The following is a 16110-nucleotide window of genomic DNA, read 5'->3' as shown; positions in this document are numbered from 1 at the left end:
GTCCCATTCCTTTCGTTGATTGGTCGAGAATCCCAATCCGTCGAGGAAGTTTAACCTTGCGGCCAATTGACGTGGCGTTACTAGGCGTGTTGCATCCCTGAGGCGGGAGCCTGGCCGCAAGCGAATTTTCTGATTGGCTCTGGACCGCGGGTTGCTGGGGAGAGGCGCGGAGAGGCGGGCGGGAGTACCCAGAGCAGGCGCGGATTGGCTGAGGTGAGAGCACCTCTCCTTCCGATGATTCGGCTCTTCTAGGCTCAGTCTTAGCGAAGCGTCTGCAGCCGTCGTTTGAGTCGTCGCTGCCGCTACCCCCTAGCGGATCAGGCGCCAGCGTACCCCGCCCGCCCACCGCCCCGGTGCCTCTGGGAGGAAGCGAGAGGGAGGCCGTCTGCGGGTTTGTCGCCGCCGGTCGCCCCCCGCCCGGGAGAGCCGAGCCTCGGCCCAGTCGGTCTCCTGCCACCTCTCGTAGCCGTTACCCGTGGGCCGCCACAGCCGCCGGCCGGGAGAGGCGCGCGCCATGGCCTCTGGAGCTGAGTGAGTGTGTGCGCGCGCCCGTCCGCCCGCTGCGGGTGCGCGCACCGGGAGACCCGCGGCGCTGGGTAGGCCCGACCGGGCCTGGCTGTGGGCACGTCTAGGACGTGGAGAACGGGAAGAGAGAGAGGGAAGGAGAGGAAGGGGGAATAAGGGGCCGCGGACCCCGCTGGGCCCGGCTGCGCACCCGCGCGCCCCCTAGGCGGGGCTTGCGTTGGGCCTGGGTCGGGGCCTGGGCCAGATCGTGCTGTGTCATGCAGGCCCGAGCCGGCCTCATTGGCTCCTTTTGGACAGTCGTCCGGGCCTAGTGAAGTCTGCGGGCCAACAGTGCCGGCGCGGAGCCGCGGGGCCTTGGGGCGCCCACCTGCGATCCGGTCTGCCTCCCGCTGTAGGCCTCTGGTCCCCAAAGAGTGCAGGCCCCGCGGGCCAGACGCCCCAACTGGGCCCGGTGGGCGTGGACTTTGGGCCACGTGAAGGCCTTAGGAGCCCGGAGACCTAGGTGGAGGCCGGAGTGGGGGAAGGCCTGGCTAGCTCAGGGAAGCTCACGACGGCCCGTTTGGAGCCGGGTCGGCCTGGTGGGTGGTTGGCATCTTCTACGACCTGAGGGAGAGGGCGGGCCCAGCCTTTCGCATCTGACCTTCAAATTTAAGGCCTGTTGTTACTGATACGAGAAAGCTTTGTCAGTTTTCCTTGATGTTGTGAAATGGGCTTCGTTAGGTTCTTGCTAAAATTCGAATCTCAGTTCGTATTGTGTGGGCCTTTCTAGATTTCAGACTTTATGGGGTGAAGGTTAGGGTTGCCCTAAATTCGTCAGAGAGAGAGACACACACACACACACACACACTTTTTCCCAACCAGCTACGTTGAGAAATCTTGAGCCTTCCACTCCTCAGGAAAGCATCACATAAAACCTGGCCACTTATGCCCATTTTAGAATCGAGAGCTTTAGACACAGGAAAAGAAAAGACACTGCCATCCTATGAAAACTCTTCTATGCAGATCACCCTCCTGACTTGAGAGTTTGAGATGTGTTCCTTTTTTTGAAGTTTCTGAATTAAGACAAAGTGTTACTCAGGCGCCTAATTAAAAGGGCTATTTACTAATACTTAAAGTAGTCTTTTAGGTTATCTAGTTATTCTTTAGTTTCCAAAACGAAAAGTAAAAGTCTAAAATTCTTGGAACCTGGCATCATAGACAGTTTTTAAACTCTAGGGCATCTTGATGACTCTTGGCTGAACTCTGTCCAACTCCCTTGTGGCCCATTGGGGTTCTGGAAAGGGCCTGACTTATACAGAAGATTAGGGGATGTCTCAAAGAGCCTCCAGGACTGCTGTTAGCCCATGCTTAAGCTGAATTCCCTCATTTAGAGGTTACTTCCTTTGATCTTAGTAGATAGGTATGGAATTAAAAGTCTTTAAGGGAAGAGCATACCACTCATCTCCAGTGCCAGGATCAGATAAATGGTAGGCAGATTGAAGGTTTTCCTAGAATGCAACATTGGGGTTAAAATACAAACTATGATGACTAGAGACATCTGGCATTTTATTTTTCTCTAGCCCCAGTCCTATATATCAAGCAGGAAGGTGGGCAGCCCTTGGAGATTATTTTGATGCATGGAGGAGACGGAGAATTGATGGCCTAAAATTGCCCTCAACTCTCACATTGACCATGCTGGCTCTCCAGGGTATTAGAAGAGTATGCCTGCTCTGCAGCCGTGTGCCCAGCACTTTTGGGTTGAGGGAAGCAAGTTTAAGCTGAGGAAACTCCACTCTTGGAAGCTAGTTTAAAGGGAATGACTAAAGGTGCAGCCTACGTGAGATGGTTAGCAGAAAGCTTACAACTTTTTTAGATTAATGGGATTTATATTTCTTTTCAGCATATCAGGACCAAATGATGTAATAACCTCACACTCCCTAGCTGGTGCTCTAGAGCATAGACATCTTTCTTTCCTTGCAAATTATAAAGATGTTTCCAATAAGAACATTATTTTGTCTTGTTCTGTTGACTGATAATCCTCAGATCCTAGAACAGTGTTTGACATAAAAAAAAATATATATATATGAGGGAAAAAAGAATCCATGGAAGAAGTTCCTTTTTATTTATTTCTTCACTTCTTTCGTTGTCTGGCCTCCTTATTTTGGTTAATGATCATGTTTTCCTGAGCCTTACTAAGAGGAGGTAGCTCTTCAAAGGGAGAGCCCACTGAGTCTAGTTAGTGAAGGCTGAAGATGAGCTAGGTGAGAAATTGGTATTGAGTGAATGATCTTAGGAAGTGAAATAGAAACTGTTTAGACGGTTTAAACTGAGTTCAGACTCAGGCAACCTTGATTTGGGCAAGAGAGATTTGGATTTGCCCTATGTCTCAGCATTTTTTGGTTTTGACATTTTGAACCAACACCATGGAGTTGTGTGTCTTTGCAGAGATTACTGTGAAATGCCTTTTGAGCTTGAGCTTCTTTCTCATGAATATTCCATCCAGATCTGTTAGTGTTTTGTTTTTTTCAAATATGATGGTCTTTATGCTTGGCATACCTGTGGTACATAGAATGCCCGGCCGTTCAGTAGGTTTAGCTGGTAAGGAGGGTATTGCTAATGATTTTGCTTCATTGTTCCCAGACTCCATCTGTGGGGCTTGGGGCCTTCTCGAGCCCTGCAGGAGGTTGTCTTGGCAACTTTGTTCTGCAAAAAGTTTAGCAAAGAGCTTTTGCTGTGTTTTGCAGTGCTAATCATTGTGACCATTGATACCATATGCCAAGCATTGTGTTGAACGTTTTGTGTTCATTATCTCACTTAAGACAGTGATCCTCTGAGATAGGTACTACTCTAGTCCCCATTTTACAGATGAGGCTGTCAACCTCCAGAGAGTTTAAATAACTTACCTAAGATCACAGTTACGCAGTGGCAGTATTGGAATTCAGACCTAACAGTTCTGATTTTCATAGTCCCTTTTCTTTATCACTGTTCTGTGCTGTCTAAGGCTCTGTTTCTCCAGTTACTGCTCAGCCTCCACTTTTATTTTGTCTTAGTTTTCTGACCATGGGGCAAGATCACCTGGGGCTTTATAGCTAGGATACCAGTGCTCAGAATACCAAGAGTTGCTGGAACAGGAATTGTACATATTACAAGGTATTACTCTTCTTGACCTTGGCTGAATTTCTCTTCATTTGAACTCTCTGTGTAGGGGCAGCTTCATCTATCCACTCTTTCTTTCTTAAGTGTGAATTTTAGAGACTAGTGGGGCCCCTGGGGCTGGAATATGTTTTGGAACTGACTTCATTTTCTCTTTCTAGTTCAAAAGGTGATGATTTATCAACAGCCATTCTTAAACAGAAGAACCGTCCCAATCGGTTGATTGTTGATGAAGCCATCAATGAGGACAACAGTGTGGTATCGTTGTCCCAGGTAAGTTGGGTCCACAGTCCAATCTTTGCTTATTGCACTTAACCAACCTGAGGGCTTTTCCCAGGTTTCTTTTCTCATTTTTCTTGCAGTGACCACAGATAGAATGGGGTTTACTGGGAATCCCAACCTCCAGGGCTGCTGCTTAACCCCTGGCCCAGTGACCCAAAGGCCTTAACCTTCTTTTCTCAGCCCAAGATGGATGAGCTGCAGTTGTTCCGAGGTGACACAGTGTTGCTGAAAGGAAAGAAGAGGCGGGAAGCTGTGTGCATTGTGCTTTCTGATGACACATGTTCTGATGAGAAGATTCGAATGAATAGAGTTGTTCGGAATAACCTTCGCGTACACCTAGGGGATGTCATCAGGTGTGTGTGGGGTTCTTGGCCCCTCAGGGATGGGAGGCCAGAGACAGTGTGCATTACAGGCAGTATACCCCTGCAAAGGCCTTGGCAGCTGCAGATAATGGGAACCTCCAGGCTATGGGAAGACTTATGTTTCAGGGTTGTCTTTAGGTTTTGGTTCTGCCTGTGGGACTTCAAAATCTGCCTCTGAATGATCCTTAGGACAAGTTGGCATTTCAGTGGCTTTCTTGGTAGTTTTATTTTTTTCTATCAGAGGTATAACTTATCACACCCTAGACCCTGGTTTAGGATACCATTTGAGGGTTTGTGTCTGCCAAATTATGAGATGGGAGTGTGGGCATGGAAGGTGGATTCCTAGCAGGTCTTTTAAGGGTCCAAGTTAATCTAGGAGAGAAGCATTGTTTGAGCCAGACCCAGGACAGCTCCAGTCTGAGTGATTTTGGACATTAGGCAAGAGGCTTCTCCATCTTTCAGTCATCTCTAGCCATTGCTACCCAACTATCTGTCACCTGACCAGGAACATCTCAGGCTTCTGATTCTTTTTCATGAATTCTAGGTTTCATGTAGTCTGCCTAGAGATGCTTAGTCACTTTCTCAAGGTGCTCTGATGCTCTGATCACTTGACTGAAATTATTTTTTCACTTTTGTTTCTCTGACCCTGATACTTAACAGACTGAGGTTTCCCTTGGTAATATTGGATCACCAGTATTAACCAGAATGGGTCATCCTTGGATGTCTCTCACTGAAGACCCTCCTTTCTGTGTCTTTCGGGGGGATTCCAGATGTGTGGGTCTTCCTTTTGGCTCACTGATTGGGATTGGCAGCCCCAGCAGCTCCCCTCACTATCCCACCGTGCACATGAACCTGTTCTGCTTGGCTCTTCCTTTGCCCTCACTCCCACTGTACCCTCCTGCCTCCCTTCACCTAAAGCCATCCTTGCCTTTTCTCTTTCGCTCGCCATCAGCTCTCTGTGCCAGGCCCTTTTGGACACCCAGTGCTTGGGGCTGCAGTATGGTTGGTAATGTGGAGTTTGCTTGTCATCCTCAGCATCCAGCCATGCCCTGATGTGAAGTACGGCAAACGTATCCATGTACTACCCATTGATGACACAGTGGAAGGCATTACTGGCAATCTCTTTGAGGTATACCTTAAGCCATACTTCCTGGAAGCTTATCGGCCCATCCGGAAAGGTAAGTGATGATCCTAGGGACTGAACTTAAGGATGATTGTTTGTAGGGGTACCTGGGAGTAAACCTTGGGACACCTTTGTCTCATTCTCACATATGTGTGCATACACACACATTCTGTATGTATGCTCATGTGAACTCTTTCCTTCCCTCCTTCCTCCCACTCTTCCATTTTCCCATTCCCCATCTCTGCTTTAGTAGAGTAAGCTATCTTGTATCTCTGAAGGAAGAGATAGGCCAATTTGGCTGTGTCACAAGTCCAAAGTGTGTTTAGTACTTACTATTTAGCACAGATCTACCACTGGTGGTGGTGGTGAAAGCTTGGGTTATCTATACCCCAGAAGTCAAAAACCTCATGGACTTCTGGCACATCAGGTTTTGTTTACTGTCTTGAGTGGCAGAGGGACTCTTCACAGTTTAGCTTTCTCTTTTTGCCTGATGCTTAATAAAATGGGAATGGGAAGGAGAAAGGGCAATATCTAGTGAACTGGGCATTCTAGACCCCAGGTCCTGATGAGGAATTCTCACTTGGTCTGGTAATAGACACTTCTGACTGTTCTTGTGCTGATTGCTCTCACAGGAGACATTTTCCTTGTCCGGGGTGGAATGCGTGCCGTAGAGTTCAAAGTAGTGGAGACAGATCCCAGTCCTTACTGCATTGTTGCTCCAGACACAGTGATCCACTGTGAAGGGGAGCCTATCAAACGAGAGGTGAGTTCTCTCCCTGATTCCAGTACCCTACTTTGTGATAACTCAGTGAGGCAGTCATGCAGTAGTTCCAAAGAATACCCAGACTTGATAGCTAAGCTTTCCAAAGGTGGGAAACCTAGCTATTTGCTTCTGGGCCTAGATGTTTCTTGAAAGTATCTGATTCCAATAATTTTTAAAATCTAGATTGAACCTGAAGGATCTAAGTGGTTGGAATAATTTTTAAAGATGTGATGCTAATGGCATCTAGACCCCTGCCCATTTCCCAGAGTTTCTAGCTTCAGGTCTTAGAGGAGCCCATCCCATTAAGACTAATTACAGTGTGACAGAGAAGGGCTTAGAGTTACTCTTGGAGGTATGATCCCTTTAAAGGAAAATCTTCTCAGATTTAGAGAAACTCAACTTTTGCTGATAGTAGTTTTCCTACCTTTTCCTTTTCTTTGTTTCCTTCATTTTCAGGATGAGGAAGAGTCCTTGAATGAAGTGGGCTATGATGACATTGGTGGCTGTAGGAAACAGCTGGCTCAAATAAAGGAGATGGTGGAGCTGCCCCTGAGACATCCTGCCCTCTTTAAGGCAATTGGTGTGAAGGTGAGCATCCTGGACTCTGTGGGATATAGTTTAGGGTGGTGATTAATGACTACTTGCTGTCTAATCCTGGGACTTGTCTTCATATGTGTGTTTCATCATTGCCTTGGATTAGAGAGGAAATACTTTATTTGAGTTTATAGAGGGCTTTGAAGTCATTAAAGCTACTAATGGTCTAGAACAGAGTTGGCCAATTAAGTTCTCTGTTGCATATCTTTTTTTGTTCTTAATTACAATACTTCTAAATGTTAAAGACTTTCCTTATCTAATGGACTTTATTTCCCCTTTACCTAGTATACACTGTATAAATAATTTTATCTTCTGTGTGGGCACTTTTCCATGTGCTACTTGTGGATGAGGCCACAGAAAAGACAGTTTCAAAGAGAAAAACTCGTGGTTGTTGGTAAGGGAAGGCATCCCAACATGATAATAAATCCTGGAGAGTTGTGATTAGTGGAGTCAGTGAGCCTCTAGCAACACTCTTAAATGGCTAAGCTAGTCCTTGGCTCTTGTCTGTCTCAAGTCAAGCCCTTGGCCTAATGGCCTCTTGCTTTTCCTGATTTCTAGGATTGTCAGACTCAGTCACACTAAGAGTTTCTTAGTGTGGTTTCTCTACTCTTTGTCTCCTATGCAATCATAAATGTTGTCAGCCTTCTAGCAGTATTCGCTGATAAGAGGAGTGAGTATGGTCTGAAGTAAACTGTCTTCTAGCAGCTGCTGCTTAAGGGCTCATTCTTCCTGGTGTCAGAGTTGAGCTCTGATTCTCACCCTCTCTAGATAGAGCCCTTGTCAGGCCATTTTAGGGTGGCTGGTGTTGGGAGAAGATGGAAGTCTGAACCTAATCACACCCTCTGATACTGGTCCTCAGCCTCCTCGGGGAATCCTACTCTATGGACCTCCTGGGACTGGGAAGACCCTGATTGCTCGAGCTGTGGCAAATGAGACTGGAGCCTTCTTCTTTTTGATCAATGGTAAGAGACTTGGTTCACTTTGTGTTTGGCTGGACTCAACTCTGAGCTGACCATGACCCAGTCTCATGAGCTGGAGAACTCATGGACATGTTTATATACATATCCTTGTGTATACTTTAGTATCTTTATTCTGCTGGGCTACATTGGAGACAGAAAAGAAGCAAGGGGAGGGTGTTCTACTCTGGTGTCCCGTGATCTATCCCCACTTTGCAAAAGATGGTGAACAGGCTGAAGACATTTAGGTGGAACAAGTTAGAAAGAGAACTCAAAAAGTCTGTGCTTATATATTTGAGAGGGTTTGGGAAAGACTGGCTGAGATCAGCTGGCTCTTTGAGAATGATACTTCGCTAGTAGAGGTCCAACTGGTATGCTGTTTCTGCTGCTCTGGCCGGAGGTCCCAGAGCATCTGCTGTCATCTTCATACTTCCAGCTTGACTGTGAGATAAGTATATTTAGCCCCGTGGTTTCTTTCTGTCTTGGCTTGGTGGCTATCCTGGGATAATGGTTGATAGGGGCTGTGAGAAAGTAGGCAGAGGTTACCACGTTCTCATCCAGGACCTGTTTCTGGGCTGGGCAAACAAGATAACTGATTTCTTTTGAGATTGAGGAAGGATGTAGTTTTGTGATTGCATCCATTCTGTATGGTTTCAGGTCCTGAGATCATGAGCAAGTTGGCTGGTGAGTCTGAGAGCAACCTTCGCAAAGCTTTTGAAGAGGCTGAGAAGAATGCTCCTGCTATCATTTTCATTGATGAGTTGGATGCCATCGCTCCCAAAAGAGAGAAAGTAGGAACTTACCTTAGGGGATAGTGGGGTGTTGAAAGGTCCTGACTTCACTTCTGACCAGACATTCTGTCCTTGATAGACGCATGGGGAGGTAGAGCGGCGTATTGTATCACAGTTGTTGACCCTCATGGATGGCCTAAAGCAGAGAGCACATGTGATTGTCATGGCAGCAACCAATAGACCCAACAGCATTGACCCAGCCCTACGGCGATTTGGTAAGGACCCCAAATTTCTGCTGTCCTTGCTCACAGGGAGATTATGGCTCTGCTGGGCTTAACCCTGTTGATCCCACATCTGTCCTTTATCTAAGTCACCTAATTCTGAGGATTTCATGAAGCTCCTTGCAGTGTTAGGGCCCAGGGGTCTTTTCCCTTATCCCGTGTCATGTCTAGGGTGATCAACCATGCTGGTTTGCGTGAGACTGAGGGATTTCTCAGGATATAGGGCTTTCAGTGCTAACTCCAGGACTGGGGTGGTTGTCACCTTAGGCTCGTCTCTTCTTCCCTCTGGACCAGAAATAAGCCCTGTCTATGTTTATACACTGTCCCACAGGTCGCTTTGACAGGGAGGTAGATATTGGAATTCCTGATGCTACAGGACGCTTGGAAATTCTTCAGATCCATACCAAGAACATGAAGCTGGCAGATGATGTGGACCTGGAACAGGTGGAGTGGTGATGAGAGCTGGCCAGAAGTTAGGATATCTGTTTCTAGGCAGTTGAAGGCAACTGACTAGGGACATAAGCTTAAGATGTGAGAAGACTGATTTTGATTACTGTGCAAGAGAAGGGAAGTGATCTGAGATTGAATCCAGGAAACTTGAGTTGGCATGTTCCTTGGTTGACACTGCGTTAGAGTGAACCAGAGTTTTGGGGGTAGCTTTATTTACAGGCCCCAGGTCCAGGCTTGAATACTTAAAACCCAGCTAGTGAAAGGACTGCTAGTATATATGTTCAGGGAAATGGGAGGACCCAGATAGGAATCAAGGGAAGGGAGCAGGATTCTGTTGTTTCTGAGCTTCCTAAGGCAGCTCAGTCTTAGAGACAGGATAGTATGTAGATCTTCTCTCTACAGGTGGCCAATGAAACTCATGGGCATGTGGGTGCTGACTTAGCGGCTCTGTGCTCTGAGGCTGCTCTGCAAGCCATTCGCAAGAAGATGGACCTCATTGACCTAGAGGACGAGACCATTGATGCTGAGGTCATGAACTCCCTGGCAGTTACTATGGATGACTTCCGAGTAAGGGCTGCACCCATATCTCAAATACACACACATGCGCTGCACTTTGATTTCGCTCCTGGCAAGTCTCATTCCCCAGTTTTTCTTCCCTTTTTAGTGGGCCCTGAGCCAGAGCAACCCATCAGCACTGCGGGAAACTGTGGTAGAGGTGCCACAGGTGACCTGGGAGGACATTGGGGGCCTGGAGGATGTCAAACGTGAGCTTCAGGAGCTGGTCCAGGTAAGATAATTGGTCCAGGGTGAGTCACTGCCTTAGTACATTGTACTTGAGCTGAGTGGTCTTGGGGTGTTGGCACATTCACTGCAGGAATTCTGAGCATAATTCAGGAACTTGCTGTTCTCAGAATGGAGGCGCCAAGGAGCCTGCTTTTAGGGAACCTAGATCTTAACACCATGGGGTAGTGTGGAAGGGTGCTTTTGTTTGGTTAGGTTTCTTTTAAACTATGGGGTTATGCCTGAACCCTCTTTCCCTTTCCTCCTAGTATCCTGTGGAGCACCCAGACAAATTCCTCAAATTTGGCATGACACCCTCCAAAGGAGTACTATTCTATGGACCTCCTGGCTGTGGGAAAACCTTGTTGGCCAAAGCCATCGCTAATGAGTGCCAGGCCAACTTCATCTCCATCAAGGGTCCTGAGCTGCTCACCATGTGGTTTGGGGAATCTGAGGCCAATGTCAGGGAAATCTTTGACAAGGTAAGCTGCAAGTAGCTGGGCTGTCAATTCACTTACTTGGGGACAAGTTAGTGGGGACAAGGTAGAGCCTGTTTCTTTGGGAGAGTTAAAACCATCTTGTTCTGGCAGCTCAGCTAGAGCAGTGAAGATCACTGTTTTTTCTGTTCCTTCTCAGGTCTGAGAGACCCAATTGTGCTAATGCTTGAGTCCATCTGTCCCTCACACAGGCCCGCCAAGCTGCCCCCTGTGTACTGTTCTTTGATGAGCTGGATTCCATTGCCAAGGCCCGTGGTGGCAACATTGGAGATGGTGGTGGGGCTGCTGACCGAGTCATCAACCAGATCCTGACAGAAATGGATGGCATGTCCACAAAAAAAAATGTGTTTATCATTGGCGCTACCAATCGACCTGACATCATTGATCCTGCCATCCTGCGACCTGGCCGCCTTGATCAGCTAATCTACATACCACTTCCTGATGAGAAGTCCCGTGTTGCCATTCTCAAGGCTAACCTGCGCAAGTCCCCAGTTGCCAAGGCAGGTGCAAGGTCTTGGGTCATGGGGACTTCTTTGAATCCTCAGGCAGAGCACAATGGAGTGCTTTGGTTCCTCGACAGGATTCTATTGGGGAATCCCTGGGGTTATGGTTGTAAAGGGAAGATAGAATATTTGAGGATATTAGGATAATCTAGAATAAGAAATAAAACAGAGTGGCAGAAGATTGGACAAACTGGAATTGAGAGTGCTTGGGTGGCTCAAAGATCAGCATATCCCAGGAGAGAAGAGGCTAAATGCTAAGACAGCTCTGTTGCTTCTTTTAGGATGTGGATTTGGAGTTCCTGGCTAAGATGACTAATGGCTTCTCTGGAGCTGACTTGACAGAGATTTGCCAACGTGCTTGCAAGCTGGCCATCCGTGAGTCAATCGAGAGTGAGATTAGGAGAGAACGGGAGAGGCAGACCAACCCATCAGCCATGGTGAGTCTGCATCCTTTCCCCACATGTGCCAGTCATGGGGAGCCAGTGGATAATCTCCACAGTGCCCTAGAATTAAGAATATAAGGTTTTGGAAAGATCATCTGGCTAAAATGTTTAGCAGGGGATTGAAGAGAGAATGCTGGGCAGTTAACCCGTTCAATCTAGAATTATAAACGCTGAGAAGAGCTCAGCAGAGAAATAAGCAGGGCTTAGAACCTAGGATCCATGGACCTATCCCTGGTGATCCATGAATTTCCTGAATTAAATGCAGAATTTGGGGTGTGTGTGTGTGTGTGTGTGTGTGTGTGTGTGTGTGTGTGTGTGTGTTAGTGACTGACTTAATGAGCAAATAAATAAATGAATGAATGGGTTTCTTTACCTTTTGCGGAGAATCTGTGACATCTCTCCTCCATTTCATAAAAGCTTATAAACTACTGATATTCTAATCCTATTCTAATCATAAGTCACAGCAATTGAGTGGCTTCTCACTGGAAGAGACAGGGCTTAAGCTGGGCTATGAAGAGAGAGTACAATTTGGGTAAAGAAAATAAGCCACCCAAATAACCTGTATGAGAAGTAGGATTGCAGGAATTGGGGAAACCTGAGTAGATTTAAGAGGTCATATGTTGCTGGAAGTGAGGCCAGTAGGTAAGGTGGAATCCAGATTGACATTTTCCTTTTAAAATTTAGGTTTATGAGATATGATTTACATATTGTAAAATTCACCCTTTTTAGGTATACTGTTTGCATGCTTTTGGACAATTGCATATAAGTTCTATAACTACTGCCACAGTTGAGATACACAGATTTCAGTTGTCCCAGAAAGTTTTGTCATACCACTTTAGTCAGCCTCATTTTCCCACTGTAAGCCCTTGGCAGCCACTGATGTGAATTCTGTCCCTACAGTTTTACCTTTTCTAGAATGCACTGACAGGTTTTTTAAGCAGAGTGGTGACACAGTTTTAAGAAGATTGTCCTGGCAACTCTTTTAGGTTGGACTGCAGAGGCCCAATCCACTAAGTCTCTGCCATAAGCTACTGCAGTAATGAGGGTCCAGAAGGCTGGGGAAGGAATCCAGGCTGAGCCTTAACTAGCCCTGGTGGTCTGTGTTTATCCATCCAACAGGAAGTAGAAGAGGATGATCCAGTGCCTGAGATCCGCCGAGATCACTTTGAGGAAGCCATGCGCTTTGCCCGCCGTTCTGTCAGTGATAATGACATCCGGAAGTATGAGATGTTTGCTCAGACCCTTCAGCAGAGTCGGGGCTTTGGCAGCTTCAGGTAACTAGGTCTCAGTGGGCAGTGCTTAAGTTGTCCTGGGGAACTGTACAACCAAGATAGTGGGATCCCGAAGGAGGCTAGAAGGGGTAGTTGTGAAAATCCTACATGAGCTCTGTCCTAACCCTCTTTTTTTGCCTCTGCCCTTCTGCAGATTCCCTTCAGGAAACCAAGGTGGAGCTGGCCCCAGTCAGGGCAGTGGTGGTGGCACAGGTGGCAGTGTGTACACAGAAGATAATGATGATGACCTGTATGGCTAAGTGGTGGTGGCCAGTGTACAGTGAGCTGGCCTGGCTGGACCTTGTTCCCTGAGGGTGGGGGCGCTCGCCCAGGAGGGACCAGGGGTGCACCCGCGGCCTGCTCCATTCCTCAGTCTGAACAGTTCAGCTACAGTCAGACTCTGGACAGGGGGTTACTGTTGCAAAAAAAAACAAAAAACAAAACAAAAGCGATAAAATAAAAGTGATTTTTCATTTGGGAGGTGGAGAGTGAATTACCAACAGGGAATTGGGCCTTGGGCCAACGCCATTTCTGTTGTAGTTTGGGGCAGTGCAGGGGACCTCTGTGGTGTGAACAAAGGCATTATTGCCACTCTCCACAGTAAAGCACCTGCACTTCACTCAATGCTGTCCAACCCTCCCTTCTTCCCCCTACCCAACCTGGGCAGGAGGGTGAAGGGCTACAGTTGCTGGGTGTTTATATAGAGAGTAGGTTGATTTTTATTTTACATGCTTTTGAGTTAATGTTGGAAAACTAATCACAAGCAGTTTCTAAACCAAAAATGACATGTTGTAAAAGGACAATAAACGTTGGGTCAAAATGGAGCCTGAGTCCTGGCCCCTGTGCCTGCTTCTTTTCCTGGGAAGGGCCTTGGGCTACCCCTTACTGCCAAGGCACTCTTCCAGATGTGAAATCCTGGAAGTAAGATTGTACCATCTTCCCCTCCTGATTAATATTGGTATGCTGCTGCCTCACCCAGTGTCTGCAGTATCACTGGATAGGACTGCAATGGAGGGGGAGCAGTCTGATGGAGCTCCAGGTGTGGAGAATGTGGCATTCTCCACCAACATATGAAGGGAGTGGTGAGACTAGGCCTGCAGAGCCCCTTTTCCTGACCAAGGCTGGAATGGGGTGCCCTTCAAAAATCTTAAGGTTATAGAAAGATATAGTCTGTGTCTGGAGATGAATGTTCTCTTCATGCTTCTAAAAATTCAGTACATTCATGTTCTGGTTGAGGAGCACTTCAAATGATGTCCACCTTTATGTAATTTGTATTATAAAAAATAGCTTTTTTCTAATATGAAATTCTAGTATTGAATGTGTTTTTTTCTAAACTAAACATCCTTCCCTCTCTTAGTTTTTCAGATGACTGCTTGCATAGTTTTGTCCAGGTATAGAGTATCCTCTTCGTTTAGCAAGTACCAGTGTAATCACTTAGTGCTTCTGGGATCACTACCTTGATGCTTTACTGAATGAGGAGTATGGTGCAGAGAAAATAATCCACTGAGTCAAATTTATATTAGTTGTTCTAATATTTGTACCAGGCTCTGGTCTGGTCTACATAGGTAATCTCCAAGGACTCAAGATAGTTATATTGGCTGATTAAACCGGGGCATCTCAAACTCATGTGCTATGAAATAGATATTTTTGCACTTTTGTGATTTGCATTGACTGTCCATTGTTTCCAATGGCACGTTTCTCCACTGGATCCTGTCTTTGGTCCTTCTTTGGTTTTCCCACCATTTAGGTGTCCTGATGGCTTATCTTTCAGTCTTCGTCCCACTCTCAACACTGTAACTCTGTCTCATCCCTGTAGCAGCCTACCCTCAGTGAGACCAAAGACAGGGTCTTTGGGGGAAAAGACATTTGGTACCTCTGCATCAGAACAAAAGGCAAGATCCCACAAAATATGTAGAGATACTGGTTGATATGTGATAGAAATTTGTATTGGAATGATTGCTTTGCTCTCACTTGTAATACAGTGTGTCTATAGGGAAGATGGTTAAAGGTCTATGGGTTCTTTAGGAAAAAACAAGAGCAGATTTGTGAGAGGTCTGGCTTTGCTTCTGGCACTTGTACCTATAGCAGTGTAGCATCAGACAATGAAGTTGCTCTTCTGAGGCCTCAGAATTCTTAGTCTGATAAAATGATGGACAGTGGTTTGTAAACTGTAGAAAGCAGTATGAGGCACTGTTTATTGTCAGCTTACACTTGCAGGAGCCTGCATACTTAAACCAAGAGGCAGATTATATAGGCAGCTCGTCTTTTCCCCCACAGGGTTTACAGAAAGGAGTTAGAATGTGATCTTACTATAGCTAATCTCTTCTTCACGTAGGATAAGAGCTGTGATTAGAAGATGGATTTCTAACCAAGAATATGGCATCAAAATAGGTCAGAGGACAAACAGTTTGCCACAAAGGCAGAAGCAAAGATGGAACTATAAATCTAACATCTTGAGAGTTATTTGGATCCAAGATATTGGTCCTATAAGTAGCCCTGAGAGTCTAGTGGTCACGTAATGCTGGGAAGGAATACATGCCTGCCAATCATAAGTTTGACTGAACTGTGCAAATGTTAAGTGGTTTGTTAATCTTTCTTAGCCCTCCAACCTACTGAGGGCTTAAAAACACTTAATATAGGACTTAGATTTCTCATAAAGCTATTCAGAGATTCATAGACTTTAAATGGCCCTGTGTCAAGTAGAAATTCAGAATTGCATTGTCTTGAGACTTTCCAGGTGTGGATAATCTGGTGGGGAGAAGGAAAATACTTTCAGTTCCACTCTTGGCCAGCAGGTGGTGCTTTGGACTCAGACCCTATAAGCAGGTTTGGGCTAAATAAAACTTTGGAACAGAATAGTGACATTAATGAGAGGAGGCAGAGGGACAGCATGTACCTTCTGACTGGCTGTTTTTCTTAACCAGATACACAGAGTAGAGCAAATGTTGTAGAATGGAAAGAGCACTGGTTTGGGAGTGTAGACTTGACCTCACAGAATCTCACTGCCTTTGAAGGGCTTTATAGCCATAATAGGAAACATGCTATCAACAAGGCACAACTTGTTATGGGGCTGCAAGGAAGGGGACACTGTACCAAGATAGAATCTGAGAAGGCTCTGGCGGTAGTCTGAACTGGGCATTAAAGGAAGGTGGGAGGCTTGACCTTGAGGAGTGCAAGAGAGCAAAAGACAGGATGCTTAAGAAGCATCAGGTTGATTAGTAAAGGAGTAAATTCTGAGAGGCCAAACCATGTGAAGAACCTCAAATGCTAGATGTGAACTTTATTCTAAAGATGTCGTATGTCCTCTGGGGGTTTTAGGCAGGAAAGTAACAAGATTTCAGTGCTGGACAATTCACTTTTTTTCCTTCTATTGTGGCAAAATAACAAAATTCACCCAACAATTTCCAACTGTACAGT

At 46.3% G+C, this 16110-nt stretch overlaps 1 protein-coding gene across 1 annotated transcript; it reads left to right on the top strand.

The window, feature by feature from the left end:
• Nucleotides 1-222: 222 nt before the first annotated feature.
• On the top strand, nt 223-13523 carry VCP (valosin containing protein). Its single transcript, XM_032477902.1, has 17 exons — nt 223-531; nt 3819-3930; nt 4120-4292; nt 5337-5479; nt 6057-6187; nt 6644-6775; nt 7641-7743; nt 8395-8528; nt 8608-8743; nt 9081-9193; nt 9602-9766; nt 9864-9986; nt 10249-10461; nt 10668-10976; nt 11261-11416; nt 12542-12696; nt 12848-13523. The coding sequence occupies exons 1-17, from the start codon at nt 515-517 to the stop codon at nt 12951-12953; spliced, it is 2421 nt and encodes an 806-aa protein (XP_032333793.1). The 5' UTR covers nt 223-514; the 3' UTR covers nt 12954-13523.
• Nucleotides 13524-16110: the final 2587 nt, after the last annotated feature.

This window comes from Camelus ferus, chromosome 4 (genome assembly GCF_009834535.1).
Source record: "Camelus ferus isolate YT-003-E chromosome 4, BCGSAC_Cfer_1.0, whole genome shotgun sequence".
Taxonomy (NCBI): Eukaryota; Metazoa; Chordata; class Mammalia; order Artiodactyla; family Camelidae; genus Camelus; species Camelus ferus.
This window is presented reverse-complemented; position numbering and strand designations above follow the sequence as displayed.

Coding starts and splice junctions, on each gene's coding strand:
- VCP (XM_032477902.1), top strand. Junction 7,744..8,394: donor CTTCTTCTTTTTGATCAATG/GTAAGAGACTTG, acceptor GTATGGTTTCAG/GTCCTGAGATCATGAGCAAG. Junction 9,194..9,601: donor ATGATGTGGACCTGGAACAG/GTGGAGTGGTGA, acceptor TTCTCTCTACAG/GTGGCCAATGAAACTCATGG.